Raw genomic sequence first — 26381 nt, 5'->3', positions numbered from 1 at the left:
TTTGACTAGAATATTAAAAATTTCTACTGCTAACAAGCAGTTGAAGGTAAGTATTAATAATTTTTTTTAGAAAAAGGGTAATTTTCAACCTCCACGAGGAAACATCCTAAAATGGGTTGGTCGGCTTCGCCGAAATATGGTTATCTGTAGTAGTAGATTCCTACATAGAAACATTCGGCAAGCTACCTGGATGTCTCCGGATCGAAAAAGCTACCAACCGCATCGACCTAAAGTGTTCTACATGTGCGTACGCTTCGAGGTCAGCCAAGATTCCGTGTACTGTGTCGTTGCGGAGAGAAAACCGACGCATACCTCGCAACATTGCAATCGTGCGGGATGGGATAGATACCGAGAGTTAGTCGAAACGAATGAGTATGAAGATCTTGACAAGCTGGCTGCAGGGGTAATGCTCGAAAAACCTACGAAAAAATGCGGCGAATAACAGAAGGTTTCAAGACAGGAACATAATCTTGTAGAACCTCCAGGGGTGATCTAGTAATCGATGCCCAGAGCATACTGCAATTACAAAGGGAACACTTCTCCAGCCTGCTGAATCGCAGTGAATGTCTTTACAAAAACAAAATCAAGCAAAAAGTAAAAAAAAAAAAACTATTTAATAAATTGTAAATAAACAAAACAAATAAAGAACATTGCACACAAATTAGAAATAACATAATTAATAATTAACATAAACAAATAGTGTATGAAACAAAAAGTAAAAACTCCTTCCTTAAATACCTACTTCACTTTGTCGAGCCAACAACAATAACTGCTGGCGATGATGAGTCATCACGGCGATTAGCTGGGCAACAATAAATGCGCTGACAGCAACCAGTCTGCTGCCAGCAAGTTCGCAGGCTACGAAGAAAACCTTAACGCAAGCTGAGAATGTACCAATAAAAAAAGACCCGTCTGTACAAACTGGCACTGACCGCTACGTTAATATAAAAGGGAAATTAAGTCCTTCAAACTCAGCGGTCAATCATAAAAAATTTCAAGGTGGCACATCAAATAAGAATAAACCCAGTCCTACACTGAAAAAGGTTTTACGGAAATTTTAGAATTTTTGTCGAATAAATTAAGGGGGTATTCTACTCTAGAATTTTGAAAAATTCGATTTTTTTCATATATTTAAAGTTTAGACCCTTAAACACATATCTTCCAAAGGATGACTAAAAATTAAAATTATTTTAAGAGCTACAGTTACTTTAGTGACGCAGTACCTAGCCCGGTAGGTAGGTAGACTCACTTTTTTCTCGAAACTACTTTTTTCCACACGGTACCGGCATTATCTCAAGTTCTATACAACCGATTTACTTGAAATTTTGTGTGAACCTTCTTTATATAATCCTTTATCTTTATATAATCCTTAATTTTTAATATATAAAAAAAAATTCAGGAATTTCAAAAAAAAAAAGCGTAAACAATTTTTTTTTATTTTCAGGCAGTCGCCATTTTTCCAATTTTTTTTTTGTGTTCCCTGAGAACGAGGGCAAGACGAATCTCCTGTCATCAAACAAACAGTCATCGCACTCGCGACTTGGCTCTCACGTCACTGTTGACAGTCATAATTTTGAAGTCGTAGATAATTTCGTCTATCATGGAACCAGCGTAAACATCACCAACAATGTCAGCCTGGAAATCCAACGCAGAATATCTCTTGCCAACAGGTGCTACTTTGAGCTGAGTAGGCAATTGAGAAGCAAAGTCCTCTCTCGACGAACAAAAACCAAACTCTATATGTCACTCATAATTCCCGTCCTGCTATATGGTGCAGAGACCTGGACGATGACAACAACTGATGAGTCGACGTTGCGAGTTTTCGAGAGAAATGTTCTGCGAAAGATTTATGGTCCTTTGCGCGTTGGCCACGGCATTCGATGGAACGATAAGCTGTATGAGATATATGACGACATTGACATAGTTCAGCGAATTAAAAGACAGCGGCTAGGTCATGTTGTCCGGAGGGATGAAAACACTCCAGCTCTGAAAGTATTCGACGCAGTACCCGTCGGGGGAAGCAGAGGAAGAGGAAGACCTCCACCCCGTTGGAAGGACCAAGAAGAGAAGGACCTGGCTTGGAATATCCAGTTGGCGCCACGTAGCGAAAAGAAGAAACGACTGCCGCGCTGTTGTTAACTCGGCTATAATCGCGTAAGCGGTGTCTACGCCAGTAAAGAAATTTAGTTTTAGATGATAACTACAACCGTTAGGTGAACAAAGCTATAATAGGTTTTAGCAACACGTCGCAAGAGTATAAAAATTTATGAATTTATTTCAGCACAGGGTGGTACAACTTTCGCATAATTTTATGATATATCCCAATATCGAATCGACATAAAGAATAGAGCCCCGGTTCGCTTCAGAAAACAGAAAAAACTGGTCAATTATGAGTGGAAAGATGGGTAAATTTGTGACGCTAGCAAAATTTTTAAATTAATTTCTATATTGTCATTAGATGTTTTGAAATTATTATGTTAATAACGAATTTATAGATATTGTTCTAAAATTATTTACGGCAATACGGGGATTGCTAACACTTCATCTGTCGACAGATTGAATTTATCAAAACCAACTTGCAATGTACATTGTGTGAAGAAATACTGACAAGCTTGGCAATATTATCAATTGAAATGAAGTGGCACTAGCTCTTGGCAATAAAACAGTTGGGTTGGGAAATATACGAAATTGCTATCATACAATTCGAACCATTCCGAACGTGAGTTCAAAATTCGTAGAGTGGCAGTTAACGGATCCATATTCAATTTTATTTATCAAAATTTAAATTTTTTGTTCTACCCAGGTTATTTGATCATAATTCAAAATTAAGTCTGACAACAAAAGTTTCAAATTCACATGGATGCAGTGAAAGCAAATTATGGGTATTCGTTGCGGACATTCGTATTCGTAGCTTTGCTACGATGGATTGCGTGATAGGGCTGATTAACTTTTTTATCGTACTACATTTGATAATTATGTTCACCTTTAGAATATGAGTGTTTTTTTTTTTTTATAAAATGACCTGTAAATAAACGGGGGAGCAGAGTTTGTCATTTGCCTTGGGCGGTAAATTGTCTCGGCTCAGCCCTGACCAATTTTCGTGATGATATTTTAATTTTTACTCAATCTTTTGCACGGATTTTTTTCTTATCTTAATTTCTTTCAGTAATATCTTGAAATGAGAATAATCCATAAAATGTTATTGAGAATAATTTTATCTTAATATATTTTCAATTCCGAATAAAAAACATGCTTGTACATTAATATATTAAAATTAAAGAAAAGTTTAAGGAACAATTAGTATTTTTATAATATTACAATTATGTAAGTTTGGATATTTTTTGGTATTTAAAATAATTACCAATGGGAATGTTTTCTATACATCTACTGAAGTACGTTCAATTTTGTGCCAAAACTACTGCCATTTTGCGATACCGCTCTAGCATAGGTGCATAGATTTGTTCACAATCTTTGCTGGGTTCACAAATTAATTTTAAAAGATTTGGAATAAATTGCATAATATAATCATGATAGCTTAGCGGTGTTAATGTTGAATTCTCTGTGTTGATATTTCCGTTACTTATATCATTGGATGTTTTAATTGAATTTAAATAGAGAGAATATTTTGCCCGGTAAGCCGCACCAAATAAAGCCGCTTCACTCTCATTCTGCAGAAATAAATTGTATTAAGTTTATAAATATACTTCTTAATACAGGTCGCATCATTTCATTCTTAACCTGCACAAAAACTGGAGCATTGAAAACATCCGAAACAACTTGTAAAATCGATTTATTTACAGAAGCGCCCCCTGTAGCTATTATTTTTGTATCGCTGCCGAAATGAAATCCCATGTCCGCAGCTACAGCTCGTTTATGCAACATCTGTCCCTCAATCAAGGCACGAATTTCAGTTTGAGGCGATAAAAACCTAAAAGAAAATACATATGTTTTTTGTGAATAACAGGTATATAATTAACATAATTTGTTTAAAATTTTGTTAAAATTTAGGGACGCGAGGCAAGGAAATGGGCATCTTGAAACTAAAACCATAAGCTGCGCTCGAAGAATACAAAACGCTAAAGGTTGTTGCGCAAACTAAAAAGTAGTAGTGATTTTCATAGGTTTCCGGTGTTGTGGAAGCCAATGTTAACGGTTTTGCTAGAAAAAAAACCATGATCAGAAAAAAAGCAACAATAAGAAGGTGCAGGTTTGACAGCGAACAGATCTATACACCTTAAGGAGGCGTGGGAGAAGAGGGTTATTCCGTGAACCTTAACAATGAATAAATTGCTGTTAGATCTAGAAAATAAAGGGACACATTGATCTCTGACGATGTTGCGTTTTCGAATGTGGGTAAATTTCTGAATACCCTCACTAATATTATGCTAATAATATCATGCAGACTAAACTTAAATGATGGAGATAGTGTTGTTTACTAGGCAACATAGTTCTCTAGAAGTTATGCCGCCATTATTAAATGATAACAGACCAATAATTGGGGATAAGGCACTAATTTTAGACAGAAAGCTTTTATGGAAATCAAACATAGACGTCAGGAAAAAAAAGACAAAAAGGATGGTAGTGCCCAAATAGAGATTAACATTTCGGGTAGACTGAGGGAATTCTCCAAATTAGTCGCCTGTAATAAGGGGCATTAAGTGATACTTAGTACGTTCTCGTTTTTACCCACTGCCAAGGATTTTAAAAATCCTATAGAATTGAAAATAAATATGGTCCTCAAAATTGTCTTCCTTTCCAAAAAAGAGTGGGAAAGGGGCGAGATGGACAGGGACGCGCAGATGAGCATCTTTACATATGAATTCAAACTACATAATCGACTGGGAGGTGTAGAACCGAATTTCTCGCTAAAAATAAAAGCTTCCATAGCACAATAGCGAATGACAATAAAGATGTTCTCTCGAAATTGAAGCTAAATCTAAAATCTTCTTTTGAAAGTGGAAACCGTTTTGAAAAACACCATTCTGAGAAAAAAGGCGTTTAAAGATTGGAGTCGCTATGTTGCCAACTTTTTCTCTTTATACAAAAAAGGCTGTAGCAACCGTAATAAATTGAATTTCGATTTCAAAATTTCAGAGAATGTTTATTATAGTGTATACTATCCGATAAGCAAAAAAATCGATTTCTCGAAAATTTCACACTGAGACGATCCCTTAAGTTCGTCAATATATGCGATATTTTAATAAAAGAAAATGTGGTTTCGAATTGATTATGAATGATTCCTTCAAACTTTACTCTCTAGAATTGCTTTTAAAAATATAATATATAGATTATAAGCATACAACATACATACTATGTAAATCAGCATCATAACAAAAGAGTTAAACACATAAGTAATAAAATATTTAGATTAGAACTTACTTTTGCACACCTTTCGCTGTCTCAGAAGTTTCCCCCGAATTACTTCTAGTCCAGCGCAAGACTCCTTGTACGTTAGGTATTATTTCAATTGAATGGAAATGTAAAGCCATATTGCCGTAATTTCCACGTGGTGTGGAATCAAGTAATTCATTAAACTTCTTCCAATCACTATTTACCTCAGTTTTATTAAAATAATCCCGTACCAGAGATCCATTTCGAAAACTAAGCACAACAAAAAGAATAATTATAAAATAGGTTCATTGATTTGTATGGTAATAGTTACTGTAATTTGCAAAAAATAATTAAAACAACTACATATACCATCTTGAACAAAGAGGATCGCTTTTAGAAAATTGTGTTGCTGTTAGTCGGGAACTGGGATGGAACGCAGACCATCATACCGGTGGCAACAATAAAGATTTCACAAACAAAAAAATTGGCACCTTCTAAATTTACAAAAGAAATCATAATGTTAAAAATCGATATAATCGCATATTCATATAATTAATATATGAACCTATACGAATATTTTTGATATAAAACTATTAATTATTTTTGCGTTTAGTTAAAATGTTGTTACTTGGCAGGCAGGCGTGGTCTAGGTCAGATTTTACTCTTCAGTATACTTTGTCTCGGTTTAATGTTTTAATTGATTACAGAAATCAATCAATAATTTACAGGTTGGCAGGTGCGTCAAACAAAGCAAGTAAAGCGCCATCGACTTGCCAATCAAAATAAGGAATCTTGAAAAGTAATTCAAGACAGGAAAATTTTATTATTTCAAACAAAAACAACTTCAACGAAAGAGCATTTTCAGAAATGAAAAATTAGTAATTTCATTAAGTTGCTTGGACTTATATTTTGTAAAAATATTGCAGATATCTCTATCAACTTTTTTCAAATTATATTGCGATCGACTGTGTTATATTGCAAACCTAACGGTTTTATTTAAAACTAATTTAAGAAATGAAAATGCAGTATTTTAAAAACGTACCATAACAAACCCATAAATTGACGAATTTCGGTTGGGTGACATAGCACATGTCCTTCTTCAAGATGAGGCTGCACTTTTAAATTCATCATTAATGTATCGCTTGTTCCCAAAGACATGACTAAGCTATTTTGCTCAGTTACCATTCCAGAAAGCGCTGATAAATTATCACCCGTAAAAGCTGTAACTTTACATTCAACAGGAAACCCGAAACGTTGCACGAAGAAATCAGAAACATTTCCAATTATGGAGCTAGTGGGAACTGGTTCCCCTAACCGCTCCTCCAGGTCAGGAGCACAGGAGTTCAAGCATGGTTTCGACCAATTTTTTTCTTTAATATCAAAAAGATTCATTCCCGATGCATCACCATAATCTATAGGTGCAATATCGCCTAGAAATACCGAAGCTAAAAAACTGCTAACCAAAGAAATGCGTTGGGTCTCTTCATAAGCATGCGAACGCTCTTGGTAAATTTTACGAATTTGTGGGCCAGTAAACCGAGCATAACACTTTGATCCAGTGATTTTAACCATCTCCATACGTCCTCCAATTGCAGTTTCCATTTCTATGCATTGCTTCTCTGTTGAACCATCCATCCAAATTGGTGTACGATTCAACGTAAAAGCGGAATCATCTATTTGAATATGAAGGAACTTATCGGAATCTAAGTTCTTTAAAGTTTGCACACCATGACGAGACCAATATAAAGAACCATGTTGCTGTGAAACAAATAAATTTAGTTTAAAAGAAATACATAAATGTAACTCACATAAATTAAACCCAAACACGATTTTTTGTTACTCTTCCTCAAATCAGAAGGGATATGCTGGAATCGTCCATAAGAGTCAGAAATTGTTAAAATTACAATGACCATAACCAGGGATGGGCACATTTTTAGCCCGCAAAGTTAGCAAAGTGCGCACGGGGGCTAGATGAGGGGAATATCAGTTTACGGAGAGAAGGGCATATCAAGTTGCGAAAAAAATCAATTACATTCCTCCGTAACTTAATGTTCATCGCAGAGTGGTTGCGGCAATACTGACATTGTACACAAATTAAAGAGCGGAAGGTTTTATCGGAATTGTACAGTTGTGTGAACAAAAAGAGGTAAACATAATTTGCAGGGTTTAGAGTTTCGCATTAAAATTTGTTTTTATTTACCTTTGCATGGTGAGAAATTCTAATCACTGTTAGGGAAAAATATATAAGTTATACTTGTATCTAAAAACAATTTTATTTAATAAGAAAACAGCACATTTTAAAACGTCACAACACCTATAGTTGTTCCTGTTTTGTTCACACCACTGTACATGTGATAGATCAGTTAATGGTGGTGATGCCAGTTGTAAAAATTCATTTTAGTTACAATTGGGCAAACTTTTCTCAAGTTGTGGGCTTTTATACGTACATATGCATATCTGCAAATTTAAAAAAGAAAAGATACTTGTGACCATTATATTTATATATTGTGTTTAAACATATTGCAGTTCCATTTAATGAAAATGCTTATATAAATATATGATTTGTGATATTTTCAGTTTGGTTGTTTTATCAAAATATTCATAAAGTCTAAGTTGCCTCAGGAAATGTATTAAAATAACAATATGCGCTATAGAAAAGGGAGCACATATGTATGTATTTTCAAAAATAGTTATAAGAAATCATCAAATAAAAATATATTTGCGGGGTATGGCATTATTGATTGAGAGTGGCTAAGTACACAAATAGAATACAAACGCTAATGGCAGAAACATCTTCTCACTTCGCCACGAGCGGCAAGCGTTTTGTTCTCCTTTTCATTCAAACAATGTTGCCATTACTCAATACGCATATGTAGTTTTGTACACATCTAAGTTTTCAATTATAATTTTTCATAATAAAAAATATCAAAACTGAAATCAAACTATTAAAACTAGTTTATATATTTGTAAATAATAGCATTCGATTCTGAGTTTGAATTATTTTAAGAAAATTTCAAATATATTGAAGACAATTTTTATAATTACTACAGTATATCGAGCCTGGCAACCATGCGGTAGAAGGGTTGTTGGGTAATTATTTACATTGCGCTCTCATAAGATTCATTTGGTCATATGTGTTTGAAGAAACAGTGGTTCATAAACTGAAGTTATTATTGAAATTACTTTTTATAAGGAAGTTTAAAGAAATAACCTGGTTTGAAACTTTTTGCTTCGAAAATTATATCTAAAATAAGAAGTAGGTTATCTGATTTAAATTTTGGTACTTGGTACAATAATGCGTGGAGCTATAGCAAATGAGATTAAACCAAATTTATATATTTTAAATGCTGATATAAAGACATATTAAAAAAATGATTACTAAAATCAAATATTTATTATACTTTTTGTTATTTGTCTTACATTTTATAAATTTATAGTAGTTACAAAGAAACTTAAAATTGTTAGGCAATTTTACAGTTATTACCCACAGTGCAACTTCCCATATATGCGTGCGCTCTCATTTTTAAACATGGTGTGGGAAAATACGTTGCTCTCATTTGTAAATATGGAGTGGTAAAATACGTTGCTCTCACTTCCCTCTTCATGTTTGCCCGCGATGATCCCTTCACCTAGCCATCAAAATGTGCACTCGTGCCCGCACGGGCAAAATGCCACTGAAGGCTAATATGCCCATCCCTGACCATAACGATACTAAGCCATCTATATGAATTTGTGACCTTTCCAATAAGAGTGATATAATTTCTTAAAAAAAAACACACTAATTGCTAGAGAAATTCAAATCTTTTTTATTTAAAGTTCTGAATATACCATTAATCATTGATCGAGTGTGCACAACTTAAATAAATAATTATTTGCTGATGGTAAACAAAATGTTGTACTGTACTAAAAGTACTGTTAATAGTACCGCTAATATTTCCATTCTTTGTAACTAGCGTGTCATTGAACTCACTTAATTCGCTGAGTTCATTGCGGGTAGTTGTACGCGAAAACTCATTCGATCAATTGTTTGAGTATAGAAGCGAATGTTGAAATTTGTACATACATATTTTGTCGGTAGAAACAAAAGAAAATCATTACATTTCATTTTTTTTTTTTTACATTGAAAGGTTATTATTTTAAATTTTTTTCATAAAGTTCCATTTTTCCATAAAATTTAACAAGCCCGATAGAGAATTCCCGCCGTGAGATAGCACGCAGGATTTGTTGCATCTACCCTTAGCTAATACGTAAAGAAATGGAAAATTTGCCAAAAAAGCGGTCGCCATAACGAAAATGTCTTCTGTTTCAGTCACTGAAACGCAAAATAATTAGGCAAATCAGGACAGGTGCATGTGATAATGCGGTAGAAATCAATAAGCAGCTTCGAAAAGTTGGGGGTCGGCTTTAGTATACGATCCCACGATTTCAGGGTTAAAAGTAGTATGGTTGGATAGAGCTGCTGCTCCAGATTAAGAAAATATATAATTGTTGCCGCCGCAAACTTATAGTTTTCGAGATATTTGCATTTAAAGTTGAAAATTTTGCAAATTTTTTCTTGCAATTTCTCGATTTCTAGTAATTATTATTTCATATTATGCACTTTTTATACACTTAGATTTCATTACATTGTTTCTACATATTTATTTTTCAGTAATTATTTAGTTATTTGCTTAAAATAAGCATTTTATATTTTACACAAATTTCATTCCATGCACAATAACAAAAGTATTCCGTGTTGACAGATAATAAGTGTTGCCATAATTACACATTTATCAAACGAAACTGGGATGGTATACTAAAGTTTCCCCAAAGTTGGTTTCAAGTGTTCTATAGAACACCTTTGGGAAAACACAAAAGGTCCTTCGCAACTAGTGATTCAATTCCCAGAAACCTTAACCTTAACGAACTTTGGCAAGAAGTAACTGCGCACTGAAACAAAATCACAATAGAAGCCTGCCAGAAGGAGTGGCTATTCGGAAGAACATTCTTGATTTTTTAAGGATTATTACTTTCAAATGTTGCCGCTCTTCCGTCTCAGATGGTCCATCCGTTGAGTTCAATTTTCGATGACTAGTTCGAGTAATTCGTCTGATAACTGGCAAATGACACCCGTGATGTGTTGCTCCAAGGCCTGAATCGAAGCGGGATTGTTCGCATAGACTTAGACCTTACATACCCCATAACACGATCATCCAACCGAACGACCGACCCAAAGCCTGAAATTATATGCTCACCGAAGGATTCTCTTAATAGATCCATTGATTCATGCGGTTTGTGGAAGTGGCATTGTCTTGTTGAAACCAAATGTCGCCGAGATAATGAGATACGGCGGTTATCATGGCGCATTAAGAGTTGGCATTGACGGTTACGTTCTCACCGGCATCATTTTTGAAGAAATATGGACCGATGATACCACCGACCCACAAACCAAACCACACCGATGCTTTTTCTGAATGAAATGGCTGCTCTTTAATCTTTTCATGAATTTAGAGATCCGCTTACCACAAAAATTCGTTTTAGATTATTGGTGAGGCCTTTATTAGAGTATGCTTCTATGGTTTGGAACCCTAGTATCAAGTATATTCGGAGAAGTTAGAGAAGTCCGTTCAAAAAGTTAAACGAACCATTCCGCCGGGTCAAGATTTCAATTCTCATTTCAGCACATTTGATCTAACAGACTCACTCTTTAAGATTAAAAAAAATATTTTATCTACTCTTAACAAGTTACATTTAAAAATAATAAACTTACTTTTATCTAATTCTTAATTTTGGCTGTTGAATTTATTGTTTCTGTAGCTGAGCAGCTTAAGGTCGCAACGCTTACAACTCTCTTGCCTTTTATGACTCAGCTAATTCCGCTCGTTTGCGGATTGTGCCCCTCGCGTCGGTTGGGCGGGAGGTGGGTTATCGTTGGGTATTATTATTATAAAGTTTGAAGAGAATCTGATTTATTGCTAAAGACCAATAACTTTAAATAACCCCACAAGAAGAAGTCTAAAGGTATTAAATCACAACTTCTTGGAGGTCATTCCATGACACAATTTCTTAAGATAATTGAAGCTTCAAACTTTTCTCGCAATAATTCGGTTGTTAGCACATAGCTTCGTCTTATTGAAACCAGTTGTTGTCAATTGCGGCTCTCTATTGACAATTGCTGCTTTCTATTGACAGTAAGGTTGGACCGATGATTCCACCAGACCATAAACCACACCAAACTGTGAATTTAGGTGAATGCAATGATTGTTCATGAATAATTTCTTGATTTTCTTCGCACTAGAATTGAGTTTTGTTTATTTGCCGCACCACTCAGATCATCAGCCTCATCGAAGAAGATTATTTTTAATGGTTATCAAGCTGTTCCAAGGTAAAATCAGCAAATTGTATAAGGATACAAGCCCAAATCTTCTTCTTTACTGGCGTAGACACCGCTTACGCGATTATAGCCGAGTCAACAACAGCGCGCCAGTCGTTTCTTCTCTTCGCTACGTGGCGCCAATTGGATATTCCAAGCGAAGCCAGGTCCTTCTCCACTTGGTCCTTCCAACGGAGTGGAGGTCTTCCTCTTCCTCTGCTTCCCCCGGCGGGTACAGCGTCGAATACTTTCAGAGCTGGAGTATTTTCGTCCATTCGGACAACATGACCTAGCCAGCGTAGCCGCTGTCTTTTAATTCGCTGAACTATGTCAATGTCGCCGTATATCTCGTACAGCTCATCGTTCCATCGAATGCGATATTCGCCGTGGCCAACGCGCAAAGGACCATAAATCTTTCGCAGAACTTTTCTCTCGAAAACTCGCAACGTCGACTCATCTGTTGTTGACATCGTCCAGGCCTCTGCACCATATAGCAGGACGGGAATTATGAGTGACTTATAGAGTTTGGTTTTTGTCTGTCGAGAGAGGACTTTGCTTCTCAATTGCCTACTCAGTCCGAAGTAGCACCTGTTGGCAAGAGTTATCCTGCGTTGGATTTCAAAGCTGACATTGTTGGTGGTGTTTACGCTGGTTCCAAGATAGACGAAATTATCTACAACTTCAAAGTTATGACTGTCAACAGTGACGTGAGTGCCAAGTCGCGAGTGCGACGACTGTTTGTTTGATGACAGGAGATATTTCGTCTTGCCCTCGTTCACTGCCAGACCCATTTGCGTTGCTTCCTTGTTCAGTCTGGAGAAAGCAGAACTAACGGCGCGGGTGTTGAGACCGATGATATCAATATCATCGGCATACGCCAGCAGCTGTACACTCTTATAAAAGATTGTACCTGCTCGATTAAGTTCTGCAGCTCGAACTATTTTCTCCAGCAGCAGATTGAAGAAATCGCACGATAGGGAGTCGCCTTGTCTGAAACCTCGTTTGGTATCGAACGGCTCGGAGAGGTCCTTCCCGATCCTGACGGAGCTTTTGGTCCCGCTCAATGTCAGTTTACACAGCCGTATTAGTTTTGCGGGGATACCAAATTCAGACATTGCGGCATAAAGGCAGCTCCTTTTCGTACTGTCGAAAGCAGCTTTAAAATCGACGAAGAGGTGATGTGTGTCGATTCTCCTTTCACGGGTCTTTTCCAAGATTTGGCGCATGGTGAATATCTGGTCGGTTGTTGATTTACCAGGTCTGAAGCCACACTGATAAGGTCCAATCAGTTTGTTGACGGTGGGCTTTAATCTTTCACACAATACGCTCGATAGAACCTTATACGCGATATTAAGGAGGCTAATCCCACGGTAGTTGGCGCAGATTGTGGGGTCTCCTTTTTTATGGATTGGGCATAGCACACTTAAATTCCAATCGTTGGGCATGCTTTCGTCCGACCATATTTTACAAAGAAGCTGATGCATGCTCCTTATCAGTTCTTCGCCGCCGTGTTTGAATAGCTCGGCTGGCAATCCATCCGCCCCCGCCGCTTTGTTGTTCTTCAGGCGGGCAATTGCTATTCGAACTTCTTCTTGGTCGGGCAATGGAACGTCTTTTCCATCGTCATCGATTGGGGAATCGGGTTCGTCTTCTCCTGGCGTTGTGTGTTCACTGCCATTCAGCAGGCTGGAGAAGTGTTCCCTCCATAATTTAAGTATGCTCTGGGCATCGGTGACTAGATCACCTTGGGGGGTTCTACATGAGTATGCTCCGGTCTTGAAACCTTCTGTAAGCCGCCGCATCTTTTGGTAGAATTTTCGAGCATTACCCCTGTCGGCCAGCTTATCAAGCTCTTCGTACTCACGCATTTCGGCCTCTTTCTTTTTCTGTCTACAAATGCGTCTCGCTTCCCTCTTCAACTCTCGGTATCTATCCCATCCCGCACGTGTTGTGGTCGATCGTAACGTTGCGAGGTAGGCAGCCTGTTTTCTCTCCGCTGCGACACGGCACTCCTCGTCGTACCAGCTGTTCTTTTGCACCTTCCGAAAACCAATGGTTTCGGTTGCAGCTGTACGTAAGGAGTTTGAAATGCCGTCCCACAGTTCCCTTATACCGAGTTGTTGACGAGTGCTCTCAGAGAGCAGGAGTGCAAGCCGAGTAGAAAATCGCTCGGCTGTCTGTTGTGATTGCAGCTTCTCGACGTCGAACCTTCCTTGTGTTTGTTGGCGTGCGTTTTTTGCTGCACAGAGGCGGGTGCGAATCTTAGCTGCAACAAGATAGTGGTCCGAGTCGATGTTAGGACCTCGGAGCGCACGCACATCTAAAACACTGGAGACGTGTCTTCCGTCTATCACAACATGATCGATCTGGTTGGTAGTTTTTCGATCCGGAGACAGCCAGGTAGCTTGATGAATCTTCTTATGCTGGAATCTAGTACTACAGATAACCATATTTCGGGCCCCGGCGAAGTCGATCAGCCTCAACCCATTTGGGGATGTTTCCTCGTGGAGGCTGAATTTACCGACCGTAGTGCCAAAGATACCTTCTTTGCCCACCCTGGCGTTAAAGTCGCCAAGCACGATTTTGACATCGTGGCGGGGGCAGCTCTCATAAGCGAGCTCCAAGCGCTCATAAAAGTCATCTTTGGTCACATCGTCCTTCTCTTCTGTCGGGGCGTGGGCGCAAATCAACGATATGTTGAAGAACCTCGCTTTGATGCGGATTGTGGCTAGACGTTCATTCACCGGAGTGAATGATAGTACTCGGCGACGGAGTCTCTCTCCCAAATACTTTCTCAAAATTCGCCAGGTTGTGGTTTGAGACAGTCCCAATTCTTGAGAAAGTCTTGGAATCGGCAAATGGCGTTCTTCAGAACCAGGTATAATTTCATTACCTCGAGCGGTTCTTTATCTTATTACCACTTGAGCATTATGTAAAGAAAATGTACGCTCGAAATTGTCAACAATTCGATTAATAGAGGAGGACATGGAAGCGCATGGAAAAGGGCAATTGGAGAACGATGATTTTGATAATAAAATTGAATAATTAGTAACCTTGTTCTTGCGTATATCTTTCACATGGACAGATACCGTTTGAAGTCTGTCGCCTCCATCTGTCCATCATTAAAATATACACGTCTTTATAGACACAGTTATTTAGACAGCTGCACGACTATATAACTGTGTCTCTAAAAACAAGTGTATTTTAATATTTGACAGATGTCGCTTTAAGTCTGTCGACTCATTTTAACACAACAACGTTGCATTTATACTGCTTTATGCACGGGTTATAAAAGTTGCGCGTTCTTTTCTCAAAGTATTGTGCTGAACACATAGAGGGAGAAAATGTTGACTCATTATGTTCCAGCGTGGATCAAAAAACGAATGTTTTTTAGCTTATTATCCCGAAAAATTGGTTGATAAGCTCTAAGAAAGGCTCTCCAAGCATGAGCTCTTAATTTTAAAGGGAACGCCCTCCTCCAAACGGTTTTCTTTTTTTCCTTATTATCTGATATAAAAATTTGTATCTCGGCTTCAACTATTTAAAAAAATAATTTGTTTAGTGGATTTAGTAGGAAATTTAATGCTCTTCAAAAAAGCTTTAAAACGATTTTTTTCGTAAAACCAACAGCTTAACCCTTTCAGCCCCAAGGGACTTTTTAAACGATGTCAAACATATATAGAAGTTGCTTATAAGCAACTTTGGGGCTAAAAGGGTTAATCATGATCATGAAGTTGATCTATAGGATGTGTATTTTAAAGAAGTTTTTGTGTATTTAACTTTTTAAACGATGTCAAACATATATAGAAGTTGCTTATAAGCAACTTCGGGGCTGAAAGGGTTAAAAGACATTAACGATTAAAATTTGGTTATTTTAAAGAAAAAATTTAGTTTCTTTTGAATTTTACAACTCAATGAAAATTTTTCTACTCTACAAAAAATATAGTATAGGTTTGCAGTGAATTTTATTTAAGGGAGTAATATGGTAAAAGTTTTTCAAAACATCCAAAAAATTGTTTTTTCTGTTTTGATTACTTATTAAGGGTTTAAATAATAATGTAGAAACCTTCCTTTGACTCAGATGGTAACGGAAAGTTTTTAAAAATGAGATCCGCCGCGAGGTGTCGTGTGCTCGAATCGCACAGCTAGCGATCTTTAAACGCGTTTTTCTCGAAACAGTATTTTTTGAACTGATACCCACGATTCCATTCTCCTTGGCCGATTTGTCCGATTTTTTTTTTGGAATTTTCAGAGAAGACTTGGCAATCTAATGACCTATAACCATCATTGTTAATAGATATTTGATAACATTATGACAAAATTACTAACAAAAAAACAGGCGAAAAAAAAAATAAAAGTTACACTATTTGTTTATTTATTAATGAATTTTTTCAGTCGAAGGTCATTAGGTAGCTATTAATACAATGTTGGACAAAACTACAGCTCCCCCTACTGTGTTTTTTTTATGTCTAAATTTTTGAAAAATATAACAGGACTAGTTGGACAATTATTATAGGTTACAATTATGTACATATGTTAATTCATAAAAAATATAACATTAGTTATATATTCTTTCGAGATACAAAATTTTGAACAAAAAACTTTTCGTTATTCGTTGAAGAAGTTAGAAATAAACCGTTAAAAATATTATTGAGATATTTTGTAAAGAGATTTTTTTTGCCTTCGTCACTGTTCAGTTGCGATTTAGAGTTTAAGAATCAAAATTGGCGGAAAATACTTATTCAACCGACTTTACAAATAAAATAATAAGTGATTGGCAAACTGTTTATCTCAACATAAAATTAGTTAAAAATATTCGGTGAATAGATCAGTGGTGCCCCCGATTAATAAATATATTTCAGCAAACTGGCAATGTACTTTCTCGGCACAGCTGAGGAAGACAGCAAAAAACTACATAAAGAGACGATTCATTGATCAAAAAGGTTACCCAAATTTATCCCACAGTCTTTTCCAATTAAACATAGAAACACTTTTGTTTACTAATAATGCACGAACAATTAGACGACGAGATGTTGAGGGCGGGTTGTTCTGTTGGCGTCCCGCTAGAAAGTCCTTTACTTCAGCAAAAAATTGAGAGGCCAAACTCATATTTGCGACAGCTCATCTCGATTGGAGCATTCATAAATTGAATACCATTTTATTCTCAGTCGAATTGAAATATAATATTAAAAAACCGAATGGCATAAGATGTCTGAGAAGGCCGAAAGGACAAGGGCTCAAGCCTAAGTATTATATTTCTCTGGGCACGAGACTGCACCCATTCACATAATAAATAGAATAAGGGACCGCTTTGAAAAACTTGGTTGTGAAGTTACAGAGTTGATGTTTTAGATTCACAGGCGTAATCACTCGATGTCAAATCCATCGAGAACTTATGGGAGATTGTTAATTCCAAAATAAATAGGGAAAATTGTAAAACCAGGATCAACCTTTAGAACTTGAAAAAATTTATTGAATGGCATACCACATTTATATAGTAAATAATTTAATTTTTTCTATGCCTAAAATATGCGTTTCAGTTACCCAAAATAAAGGATTTGCTACTATTTTTTAATTTTCAGATATTATTTTCAAACCGATGAAAGGAGTGCTTTAGTTTTGTCCGGTTAATTTTTAAACCATAAATGTTTTTGTTGTTTTAACTTATTTAATTTTGAAAACTGAAAATGAAAAGCTTTATTTTAATAAAAATTAATAAGCAACCCATTGGAAAACGTCAAAATTTTACATTTATTTATTTTTAATTGTCTGAAAACAGCTAAGTTCGAGATGAACCATAGTAGGGGGAGCTTTAGTTTTGTTCAATGCTGTATGTACTCTAAAATAAAATTTATCCCATTCATTTCAGATCATCCACAATGGAGAAATCGTTGGTACCACTTTTAAAGATGGCGTCTTCCGGTCACCCATTTCTCCACCGGATATCAAGTAAAATTGAAAAAAAAATTATCTGTACTATATTACATGTAGAATAACATATGAAAAACCTGAACTCTCAAATAAAAATTGTAGTAGGGGAGCCCAAGAGGGGATTTTTGCAGTTACTTAAGCGTGTCAGAAAATTATATAGGGAGAAACATTGCACCCTTTTATGTACCCCTACCAAATATGAGCCCTTAATATGGAGGCGTGCGTTGGGGGGGGTTCGTCAGATTAGAGAAAAAAAATCGATCCTTCGGGAAACTCGAGCGCGTCAGATTAAGAGATGGTATGTTAAATGCATGAAGACGAGTGTATATTTCAATATTCTGACAGAATCACGAAAATCATATAATCTGACAATTTCCGTGGGGCGATACAGGTAAAATCGTCGATAAAAGGTCAAGCGTACTAATCACTATAGCGTGGTTGTTGTTAGTAAACGCTTGGCACTTTTGTTAGTTTCGTTCGTTTACAGCGATCAGTTTTACATCGATTGTAAAAATGAGTGACGTTAGTGTCAAATGTGTTTACTGTGGCGAAGAAATGTATGAAAAAAAAAGTTTATTCCACAAACTCTAAATTTTTTTTATTAATATTTAGATCTATTTTCATATTAATAAATTATTCAATTTTCTATACATATACTATATATGTATACACTGTTTTTATTACATCCTGTAACAAAAACGAGAACCAAACAGAATTCTTCCACTTTTAAATCGTCAGATTAACGATATGCCTCTATATAATTGTCAGATTATCTTTTGGGAAGACTCTGACATCAAGTTCATCCCACTGTATAAAAATCTGACTCGCTCGAGTATCTCAAGGTCACCTTTTTTTTTACAAGTTTTAAAATCAATAAATGACTTTTGTCCATGTCGAAATTGTCAGAATATTAAATGGTACACTTTTTAGGGGTTCATTAACATTCGCTTAGAAAATCTGACGCGCTCGAGTAACTTATTTTTTTTTTTTAACCTGTCATTACGGCCTTCAACCCTGACTTGATTGTCAGATTAATATATATCGACTATCAGAAATACAATGCGCGTATATACCATAAATGACTGACGTGCTTGAGTATTTTCATGTGACTGTTTTTTTTTTACATTTTTGACACCAATTTCCCGCTCTTCTCCCCACTAAAATGGAAAACTTCACCTAGACTTTCTTTTTTTTTAAACGTTATCTTGACAATCTAGTAAGTCTCCATGACGCTCCAGTAACTGCAAATTTAGCACTCCGGGCTCCCCTGTGAGGAAAAAAATATTGAAAAAAGGTTGTTTCTACCATACTACCCCCTTAAATCTTGCGATCTGAAAGTAATATTCATGAAACAGCTGGTATATGTGTCTGACAAAATATAATTCAGCGTAAGATTATTATTTGTCAAGGCAAAACAAAATGTTTACTCCTTAACTTTTATTGCACAAGAATGTTAAGGTTATCAAATAATTCTTCCTTTGTGAGCTAAAAATAAATATAGGTTGTCAAAAAAGTCTTGCGGTATTTTTATTGATTTTTTTTTTATTGAAATTTAAATGAATTTTTGATGACTCATGCCCAGCTCTTGACCGATGCTACGGCTGCTACTATTCCGGTCTCTTTCGACCAATTCAGCGATTTTATCGCAATTTTCGACGACAGGCCTTCCGGAGCGTGGCGCATCTTCGACCACCTCTACACCAGAACGAAAACGTTGAAACCATCGTTGTGCGATGGAAATGGAAACTGTATCGGGTCCATGAACTGCACAAATTTTATTGGCGGTTTGAGATGCATTTTTGCCTTTATCGAAGTAGTGCTGTAAAATATGCCGTATTTTCTCTTTATTTTGCTCCATGTTTGCGACGCTATAACTCACGAACGACTTAAAAGAAACGACAATCAACCAAACACGTGTTAGCGCGTGAAATGAGCTTTCCAAAGAGGTATAGCATGACCCGATGCGACGAATAAAACTAGAACTACGCGCTTTCAGCGCCAACTAGCGAAAATACCGCAAGACTTTTTTGACAACCTAATATTAAAATATAGCGATTATTTTGTGAAGAAAAAATATAAATTGGGAAATATTTAGTAAACTTGATTTTTTCGCCACTTTCTTCATAACTGCTACTGCCTTTAATTAAATATTATTAATTTGTTATTGTTCAACGCGAAAGAACTGGACACGCTTCGGTGTTGGTCCGACAAGGGTTATTTTTTGGTAGTGCGATTTAAGGCCGCAAATGCAGAAAGGAATTCTAAGCGAAAAACAAATAATGTATTATTTATTTCCTGCCATTGGGGTATCATTTGTTGTCTCTATTTATTTTGGTTCCTTTGTAAAATATGTAGATTAGTTTACACTGATTTTATGTCAAAAAGCAACCCTATTGTAATTGTGTGAACAAAAGAACATATTTCCTATGGACATTTAAAGTATTGACTATATTTATTAGGTACATACATACATATAAACGGTTTAGTTCTGATACTCTTTGGTCAATATATGTACAATGAATCTTTTAAATTGAAATTAGCCGTGGTCGAATTTCAAAATATCTACCTGCATTACTTATAACAAAATTTCATTACTTCACAGATCATATTAAAAATGAGATAAGTTTATATGTACCTGAGCAGAGCCTCCTATCGCCTTCACGGTACTAAGATCAGCACCTTGCATCACCAAACGGTCCAATACAATATCGATAGCTTTTACCCACATAACAGGTTGTACAAAAACCCTTCAAAAGAATAATTAAAATAAAATAGCTTCTTTCATCTTTTCTTACTCATGATTTCTTAGTCCGAAATTAGCACCACCATTAGTACGAAATTCAGGCAAGTCAGAGTCAAACTTTACTTCCGCAGATGCATTAACCTCCAATTTGGAAGACAACTGTACTGCTTTAAGCTGAAATAAAAAAAAATATTAATAGGAATACGTACATACATATGTACACGCATTCTCAAGTATATTATTTATTACACTCCGTCAAATTAGTTCAATTTTAGACTACCGTAAATCCACGTATACATCAATGTCAATATCTGTTTTAACGCTACATACTTGTTTTAGTAGTGATCGAACAATATAATCAATTGACGCAATAATCTTATCATTTCCCTCTGAGGAATTTGACCTTTGGAAAAAAAATCTAAATTTGTGAAGCATTCATTTCAAAACAACTTGCATTAATTATAAGTGGTATTTTATAAGTACACACATACATAAATACATTCGAAGTATTAGTGAGATTCTTTTTATTTATTAAGAGAACTACGACCATCTAAGCAAATTTCGGGATAAAATTTACATCATATTACTTGTTGAAATATTTAACATATTTTTTTGTAATCTAATATTTTATCTCCGAATTTTGTGCAGTATTCCAATTATCATATTGTTACCTTCCTTAAAGTTATTACCAAATCTCGTAGCCTACATACACACATACATACATACATATCGTCACCTGAAATGCAAAATAACGTAACAACATTTTCGGAAATTTTCAGTGGCATGAATGAAACACGAAATAAAATGGAACAAGAGTGAAAAAATAATTTTAATATTGGTTAAAACTGGTTCATATATGAGCGCAGAACCTGAAAATGTTGGACATATGTATATAATATTATGTATGTAATTTGAAGTAGTGAATCGTAATCAATAGGATACTCAATTTCGAATTTTTTGATGATACGTTATTTTACATTTCAAGTGACGATATATTTATTATCTGATGAAATAGAGGAAAGAAAAAATGTGTAAGGGTAATTTTCTAGATTTTCTATCTTTCACAGTATTGAAAGCGTTTAAATAGTTGAGAAAATTTGGGGAAACTTTAGTATACCATCCCACGATTTCAGGGTTAAAAGTGGTATGGTTGGATAGAGCTGATGCTCCAGATTAAGAATAATAATTATTTGTTTATAATTATTGCCGCCGCAAACTTATAGTTTTCGAGATATTTGCATTTAAAGTTGAAAATTTTGCAACTTTTAATTGCAATTTCTCGATTTCTAGTAATTATTTCTTTCATATTATACACTTTTTATACACTTACACTTCATTACATTGTTTCTACATACTTATTTTTCAGTAATTATTTAGATATTTGCTTAAAAGAAGCATTTTATATTTTACACAAATTTTATTAGATGCACAATAACAAAAGTGTTCCGTGTTGACGGATAATAAGTGTTGCCATAATTACACATTTATCAAACGAATAAAAATTAATAAAAAAAAATAGGTTTATACCCCAACTCATTATCCCTTTTGGCACAATTCGGATTTCTTTGGCGCCGCGATTTGAATGTACCGTTGGAAAGGGGAAGTCCTCTTGATTAAAAATAAGTACCGCAAACGCTTAGTTTACGAGATATTCAACTTTAAAGTTCAAAAATTCGCATAATTCGAACATTTCAAGAAGCTATTTCACCACATTAAACACACTTTATTCACATTTTTCACTTCAAATTAATTAAATTACACTATAAACTTTTAAATAAATCCACATTTTACACTTTTCGCAGGTTTTTTACCTAAAAAATCTTTATTCTAAAAATTGGATTTTACACTCGTTTGAACGTCATTTGTTCACCAAAAATTACGACGAAATGGAGCGCTGCTATGTCATGATAAGGCAATGCATGATAGCCAAAACAAATAACCACTTTATATCCAAAACTCAAATTTTGAATATAAAAATATAGTTATCGTCACCTAAAATACAAAAAAATGTATCATCAAAAATAAATGGAAATCGCTGACAGATGTAATAACCAAAACTTATCAATTTTATAACGAAAACTCAAATTTAGTTTCAATATGAGTGCATGATAACCAAAAAATATAACTACTTTATATCCAAAACTCAAATTTTTAATATAAAAATATATGTATCGTCACCTAAAATACAAACAATGTATCATCAAAAATAAATGGAAATCGCTGACAGATATAATAACCAAAATTTATCCATTTTATAACGAAAACTCAAATTTTGTTTCAATATGAGTGCACGATAACCCAAAAATATAACTACATACTTTAACCACTTTATCACAAAAACTCAACATATTTTTTTTTATTTTTACGCAGAAAGGAGTACTACGCGAAAGTACTTCAGTCACCCCGGTAATCGCTCGGCCAGAGTTATTTTTTTAAAGCGCGGCCGAAGGAAGCCCTCGCAGAAAGGAGTGCCACGCGAAAGTACTTCAGTCACCCCGGGTATTCGCTCGTAATATTATAATATGATCTCACGATTTTACTTATCTGTGTTTATTAAATATAAATCACATATTATTAATATATTCATTTTTTAGTTCTTTCGTAAAATATGTAAGTAAGGTACCACTAATTAAGATATATTTGCACTATTTATCATAAAATATATGAGTAGTAACGAATTAGTGAAGTGTTAGTGGATATAAAAGTCAAAAATATAAGTGTAAAATTTATTAGAATAGGAGAAACCCGCATTTTAAATAGTTGAATTTTTTAACTTTAAATGCAAATATCTCAAAAACCATAAGTCAGCGGGAACATATATATATTTTCTTGATCTGGCGGATCTGCTGTTGTTGTTGTTGTTTTCACGGTTTCCATGTTAATCTATGGAGGATCTGCTCTATCTGTACATACCCATTTTAACCCCGAAATCGGGGGATGCTAACAAAAACAAATAATTAAAACTCTATGATAATATTATAAAATGTATATTATTGTATTATAACATTTTTAGAAAAATTACCCTGGTCGAGCCAACACACGGGGTTACTAAAGTATTTTCGCGTAGTACTCCTTTCTGCGTTGAGGGCCTTTGGCCGTGCTTTAAAAAAAAATAACCCTGGTCGAGCCAACACCCGGCGTGACTGAAGTACTTTTACGTAGTACTCCTGAAAAAAAATCTTGGTCGAGGCAATACCCGGGGTAAACTAAGTATTTTATTACGTAATATTTATATATAATATTACTTAGTTGTTTCTTAAATTAAAGATCCATATGCATTGAAATATTGTTTATACTTATTTTAATTTGAAATATAATTTATACACACTTTTTTCATTAGAACTAAGATTCCTTAATGAACAAAGAGGAATTATAACGAGAAAGAGAAATTTCAATTATCTTACGGCAGAGCTCCATTTCCTCATAATTGTTAGCACATAATGATGCTCACTGCGAGTGTAAAAAGTAATTTTTAAAATATAGATTTTTTACTTATAAAATTTGCAAAAAGTCTAAATTGTGAATTTGTTAATTAGTTTAATTAAATGATTTTGAAGTGGAAAATGTGCACAAAGTGTTGTGGAGTGGTTAAATAGATTGATGAAATGTTCGATTGATGATTTGGGAACTTTTAAGTCAAATATCTCGAAACTGAGCGTTTGCGGTACATATGTACATATAAGCTTATATATTTTTTAATCAGGACTTCCTCTTTCCAACGATAAATTCAGATGGCGGCGCCAAAGAAACGAAATTGTGACAATAAAATTTCTATCTTACCTTTTGTGTGCTTAAATCAAAACCTAAATAAGTTGTTTTAACGTCATCGGCTTTTGGAGTCATTTCAAACAAGTATGTGAAGATTAATTATAATAGTAACTCATAGATTGTACAGTTTGAAAGTACTAGGCTTGAGAAGAAATTTATAAAAAAAAAAGGTTAAGTCGTCTCGTTTGTAAACAGAAGAACAATTTTCGCTCGCCTTAATAATTTTCAGTCAACAGTACAAACTTAGTCTTCACTCTCACACATATTTATATTGAACTGTAAACTTTTTAATCGGCAATCTAAATAGTAAATATCAGCTGTTGTCACTATTAAACGAATGAATATACATTATCTAAGTTCCACCATCCACAAATATTTCCCCACAGGCAATAATTATTGCCAAACAACAGTCATTACCAAATAATAGGAAGTATACTTTTAGCATTTACTTAATAAATAAATTCATTTATCTGAGCTTTTATAGAAAAAAATACTTATTAATAATACGTAAAACATCCCATTTATATATATTATTTTTATTATATTATTAATTTATTTGCCAAATAAAATTTATGCTACAATTCTTATAGTCCGAAAATATGAAATCTTTTTTTTTAAGAAATACATTTGTAGAAAAAAGTATATTTCTTCTTTTTTTTATTTTCCACATACATTTTTCTCATCCATACAAAAAATTTAAAAAGTTGAAGAGCTCAAAACAAATGCTCACATACAGATTTGGTAACGGCAATGGCAATAGATTTGACAGTTAGTATGCCATAAACTTTAGCCATAGATAAATTCATACGAGACTCTTTGGTTCGAGAGAGAGCTGTCAAAACTCGCATTTTTTATAACATTTGCCAATGATGCCACTGCTGAAAAATATTTGATTGGGTATATAATAAATTATACAAAACACTAAATTAAACGCTTTGAAAATGCATACATATATAAATGCTAAAATGCAAAATCATTAATTAATTTACATAAACATTTATTTTGCCAAAATATGTTCGCACAGTTTCATTTCACATCAATTTCGTCAAGTAATTATAGCGCTGCTCTTCTGGCAACCCGCCTTTTTGACTAACTGCTGATTGGCGTTACCCTGATTGTGTTTTGTTGCCAGCTCAAAAAACAGATCAGGGTGCAATGCCAGCTGACAAGCGAGAGAGCAAGAAAAGAGATTCTGATCAAGTTATCTATGCTTTAGCCTGCCGAGATGCTCCGTAACATTTGCATTGTAGATCAGCAAAAACATAAGTTTTTGGGACAAAATTCCGATTTTTTGGAAGTGCTGCCATAATCTGGATTCGCATTTTCTGCTTATGCATAGTGCAGATCTTGCACATGAAAATGCATTTCTTTATTTGGGGCTTAAGTCGGGGTATATACAACTCTTGGCGAACCATATGTTGCATGAGGCGATGTTCGGCATGGAGCATTAGTATGTGGATATATGGTATGTGGATCAGGTATAATTATAGGGTGGCGTTCATTATATGTTAGGCTTGAATTTGCAAGCCGACCATTCGCACGAAGCAAACCTTTTCAGAGGCGTCGCAGAAGCCGTGTAGTTCCACTTTGTATTCGGTAGAATAGCTTACCCACCGTGGAATTTGATCGGCGAAATGTCTTTTAGGTCATTAGCAAACTGGGACCATTTTTCTAAGCGAAGAGGCTTCACTTGTTCGTCCCAGTCGGTTCCGTCTAGCCATAATTCTTGGATCAGGATTTTTGCTTGTATCATAATTGGCGAAAGCCTTCCTGCAGGGTCGAAAAGTTTCGGCACAGAGGATAAAATTTGTTTCTTTGTTATGGCGGATAATGCGGATATTGACTCTGTAGTATATGAAAACTGGTCAGATATCGCATTCCATTGGATGCCCAGTGTTTTTGTTGTACCTTCCTTTTCAAATATAAGGAAATTAGTATCCAACAAATGGTCTTTAGGAATATTTTTTAAAATATTTGGGTGGTTGGCTGTAATCTTTTTTTAAGGAAACCCTGCGGTATTGAGGGCATTTATTACCCGCGATAAGGTATCGTATGCTAGTGGAAGACTGTGGCTTCCAGACAAGATATCGTCTACATACGTCTGTGTTTTTAGCACTTGTGGTGCCAGAAGAAATTCTGATTTTGTGTCTTCTGCCAGTTCGTGGAGTGTACGAATGGCTAAGTATGGAGCACAGTTTACGCCAAAGGTTACTGTTTTTAATTTAAAGTTGCGTAGTGGACTATTGGCAGATTTTC

General features: G+C 35.2%; 2 protein-coding genes across 4 annotated transcripts in view; one reads left to right on the top strand and one right to left on the bottom strand.

Annotated features, from left to right (window-relative positions):
- LOC125776630 (myosin-13-like) overlaps positions 1–26381 on the top strand; it is a 113946-nt gene that overhangs the window by 16937 nt on the left and 70628 nt on the right. The window lies entirely within an intron of this gene.
- Positions 3198–24425, bottom strand: LOC105225587 (xylulose kinase). 3 transcript variants are annotated; one of them, XM_011204120.4, is made up of 7 exons: positions 24138–24425; positions 20410–20531; positions 20250–20361; positions 6374–7089; positions 5380–5601; positions 3739–3928; positions 3198–3668 (listed from the first exon to the last, which is right to left on the bottom strand). In XM_011204120.4, the coding sequence occupies exons 1-7, from the start codon at positions 24198–24200 to the stop codon at positions 3399–3401; spliced, it is 1695 nt and encodes a 564-aa protein (XP_011202422.2). In that variant the 5' UTR covers positions 24201–24425; the 3' UTR covers positions 3198–3398. The 3 variants fall into 3 exon arrangements, with proteins under 3 accessions (XP_011202422.2, XP_049305978.1, XP_011202430.2); XM_049450021.1 differs by lacking the exon at positions 24138–24425 and adding an exon at positions 23762–23797; XM_011204128.4 differs by lacking the exon at positions 24138–24425 and adding an exon at positions 20607–20625.

This window comes from Bactrocera dorsalis, chromosome 2 (genome assembly GCF_023373825.1).
Source record: "Bactrocera dorsalis isolate Fly_Bdor chromosome 2, ASM2337382v1, whole genome shotgun sequence".
Classification (NCBI taxonomy): domain Eukaryota; kingdom Metazoa; phylum Arthropoda; class Insecta; order Diptera; family Tephritidae; genus Bactrocera; species Bactrocera dorsalis.
Note: the sequence above shows the minus strand (reverse complement) of the source record. Positions and strands in the feature narration are given on the sequence as shown.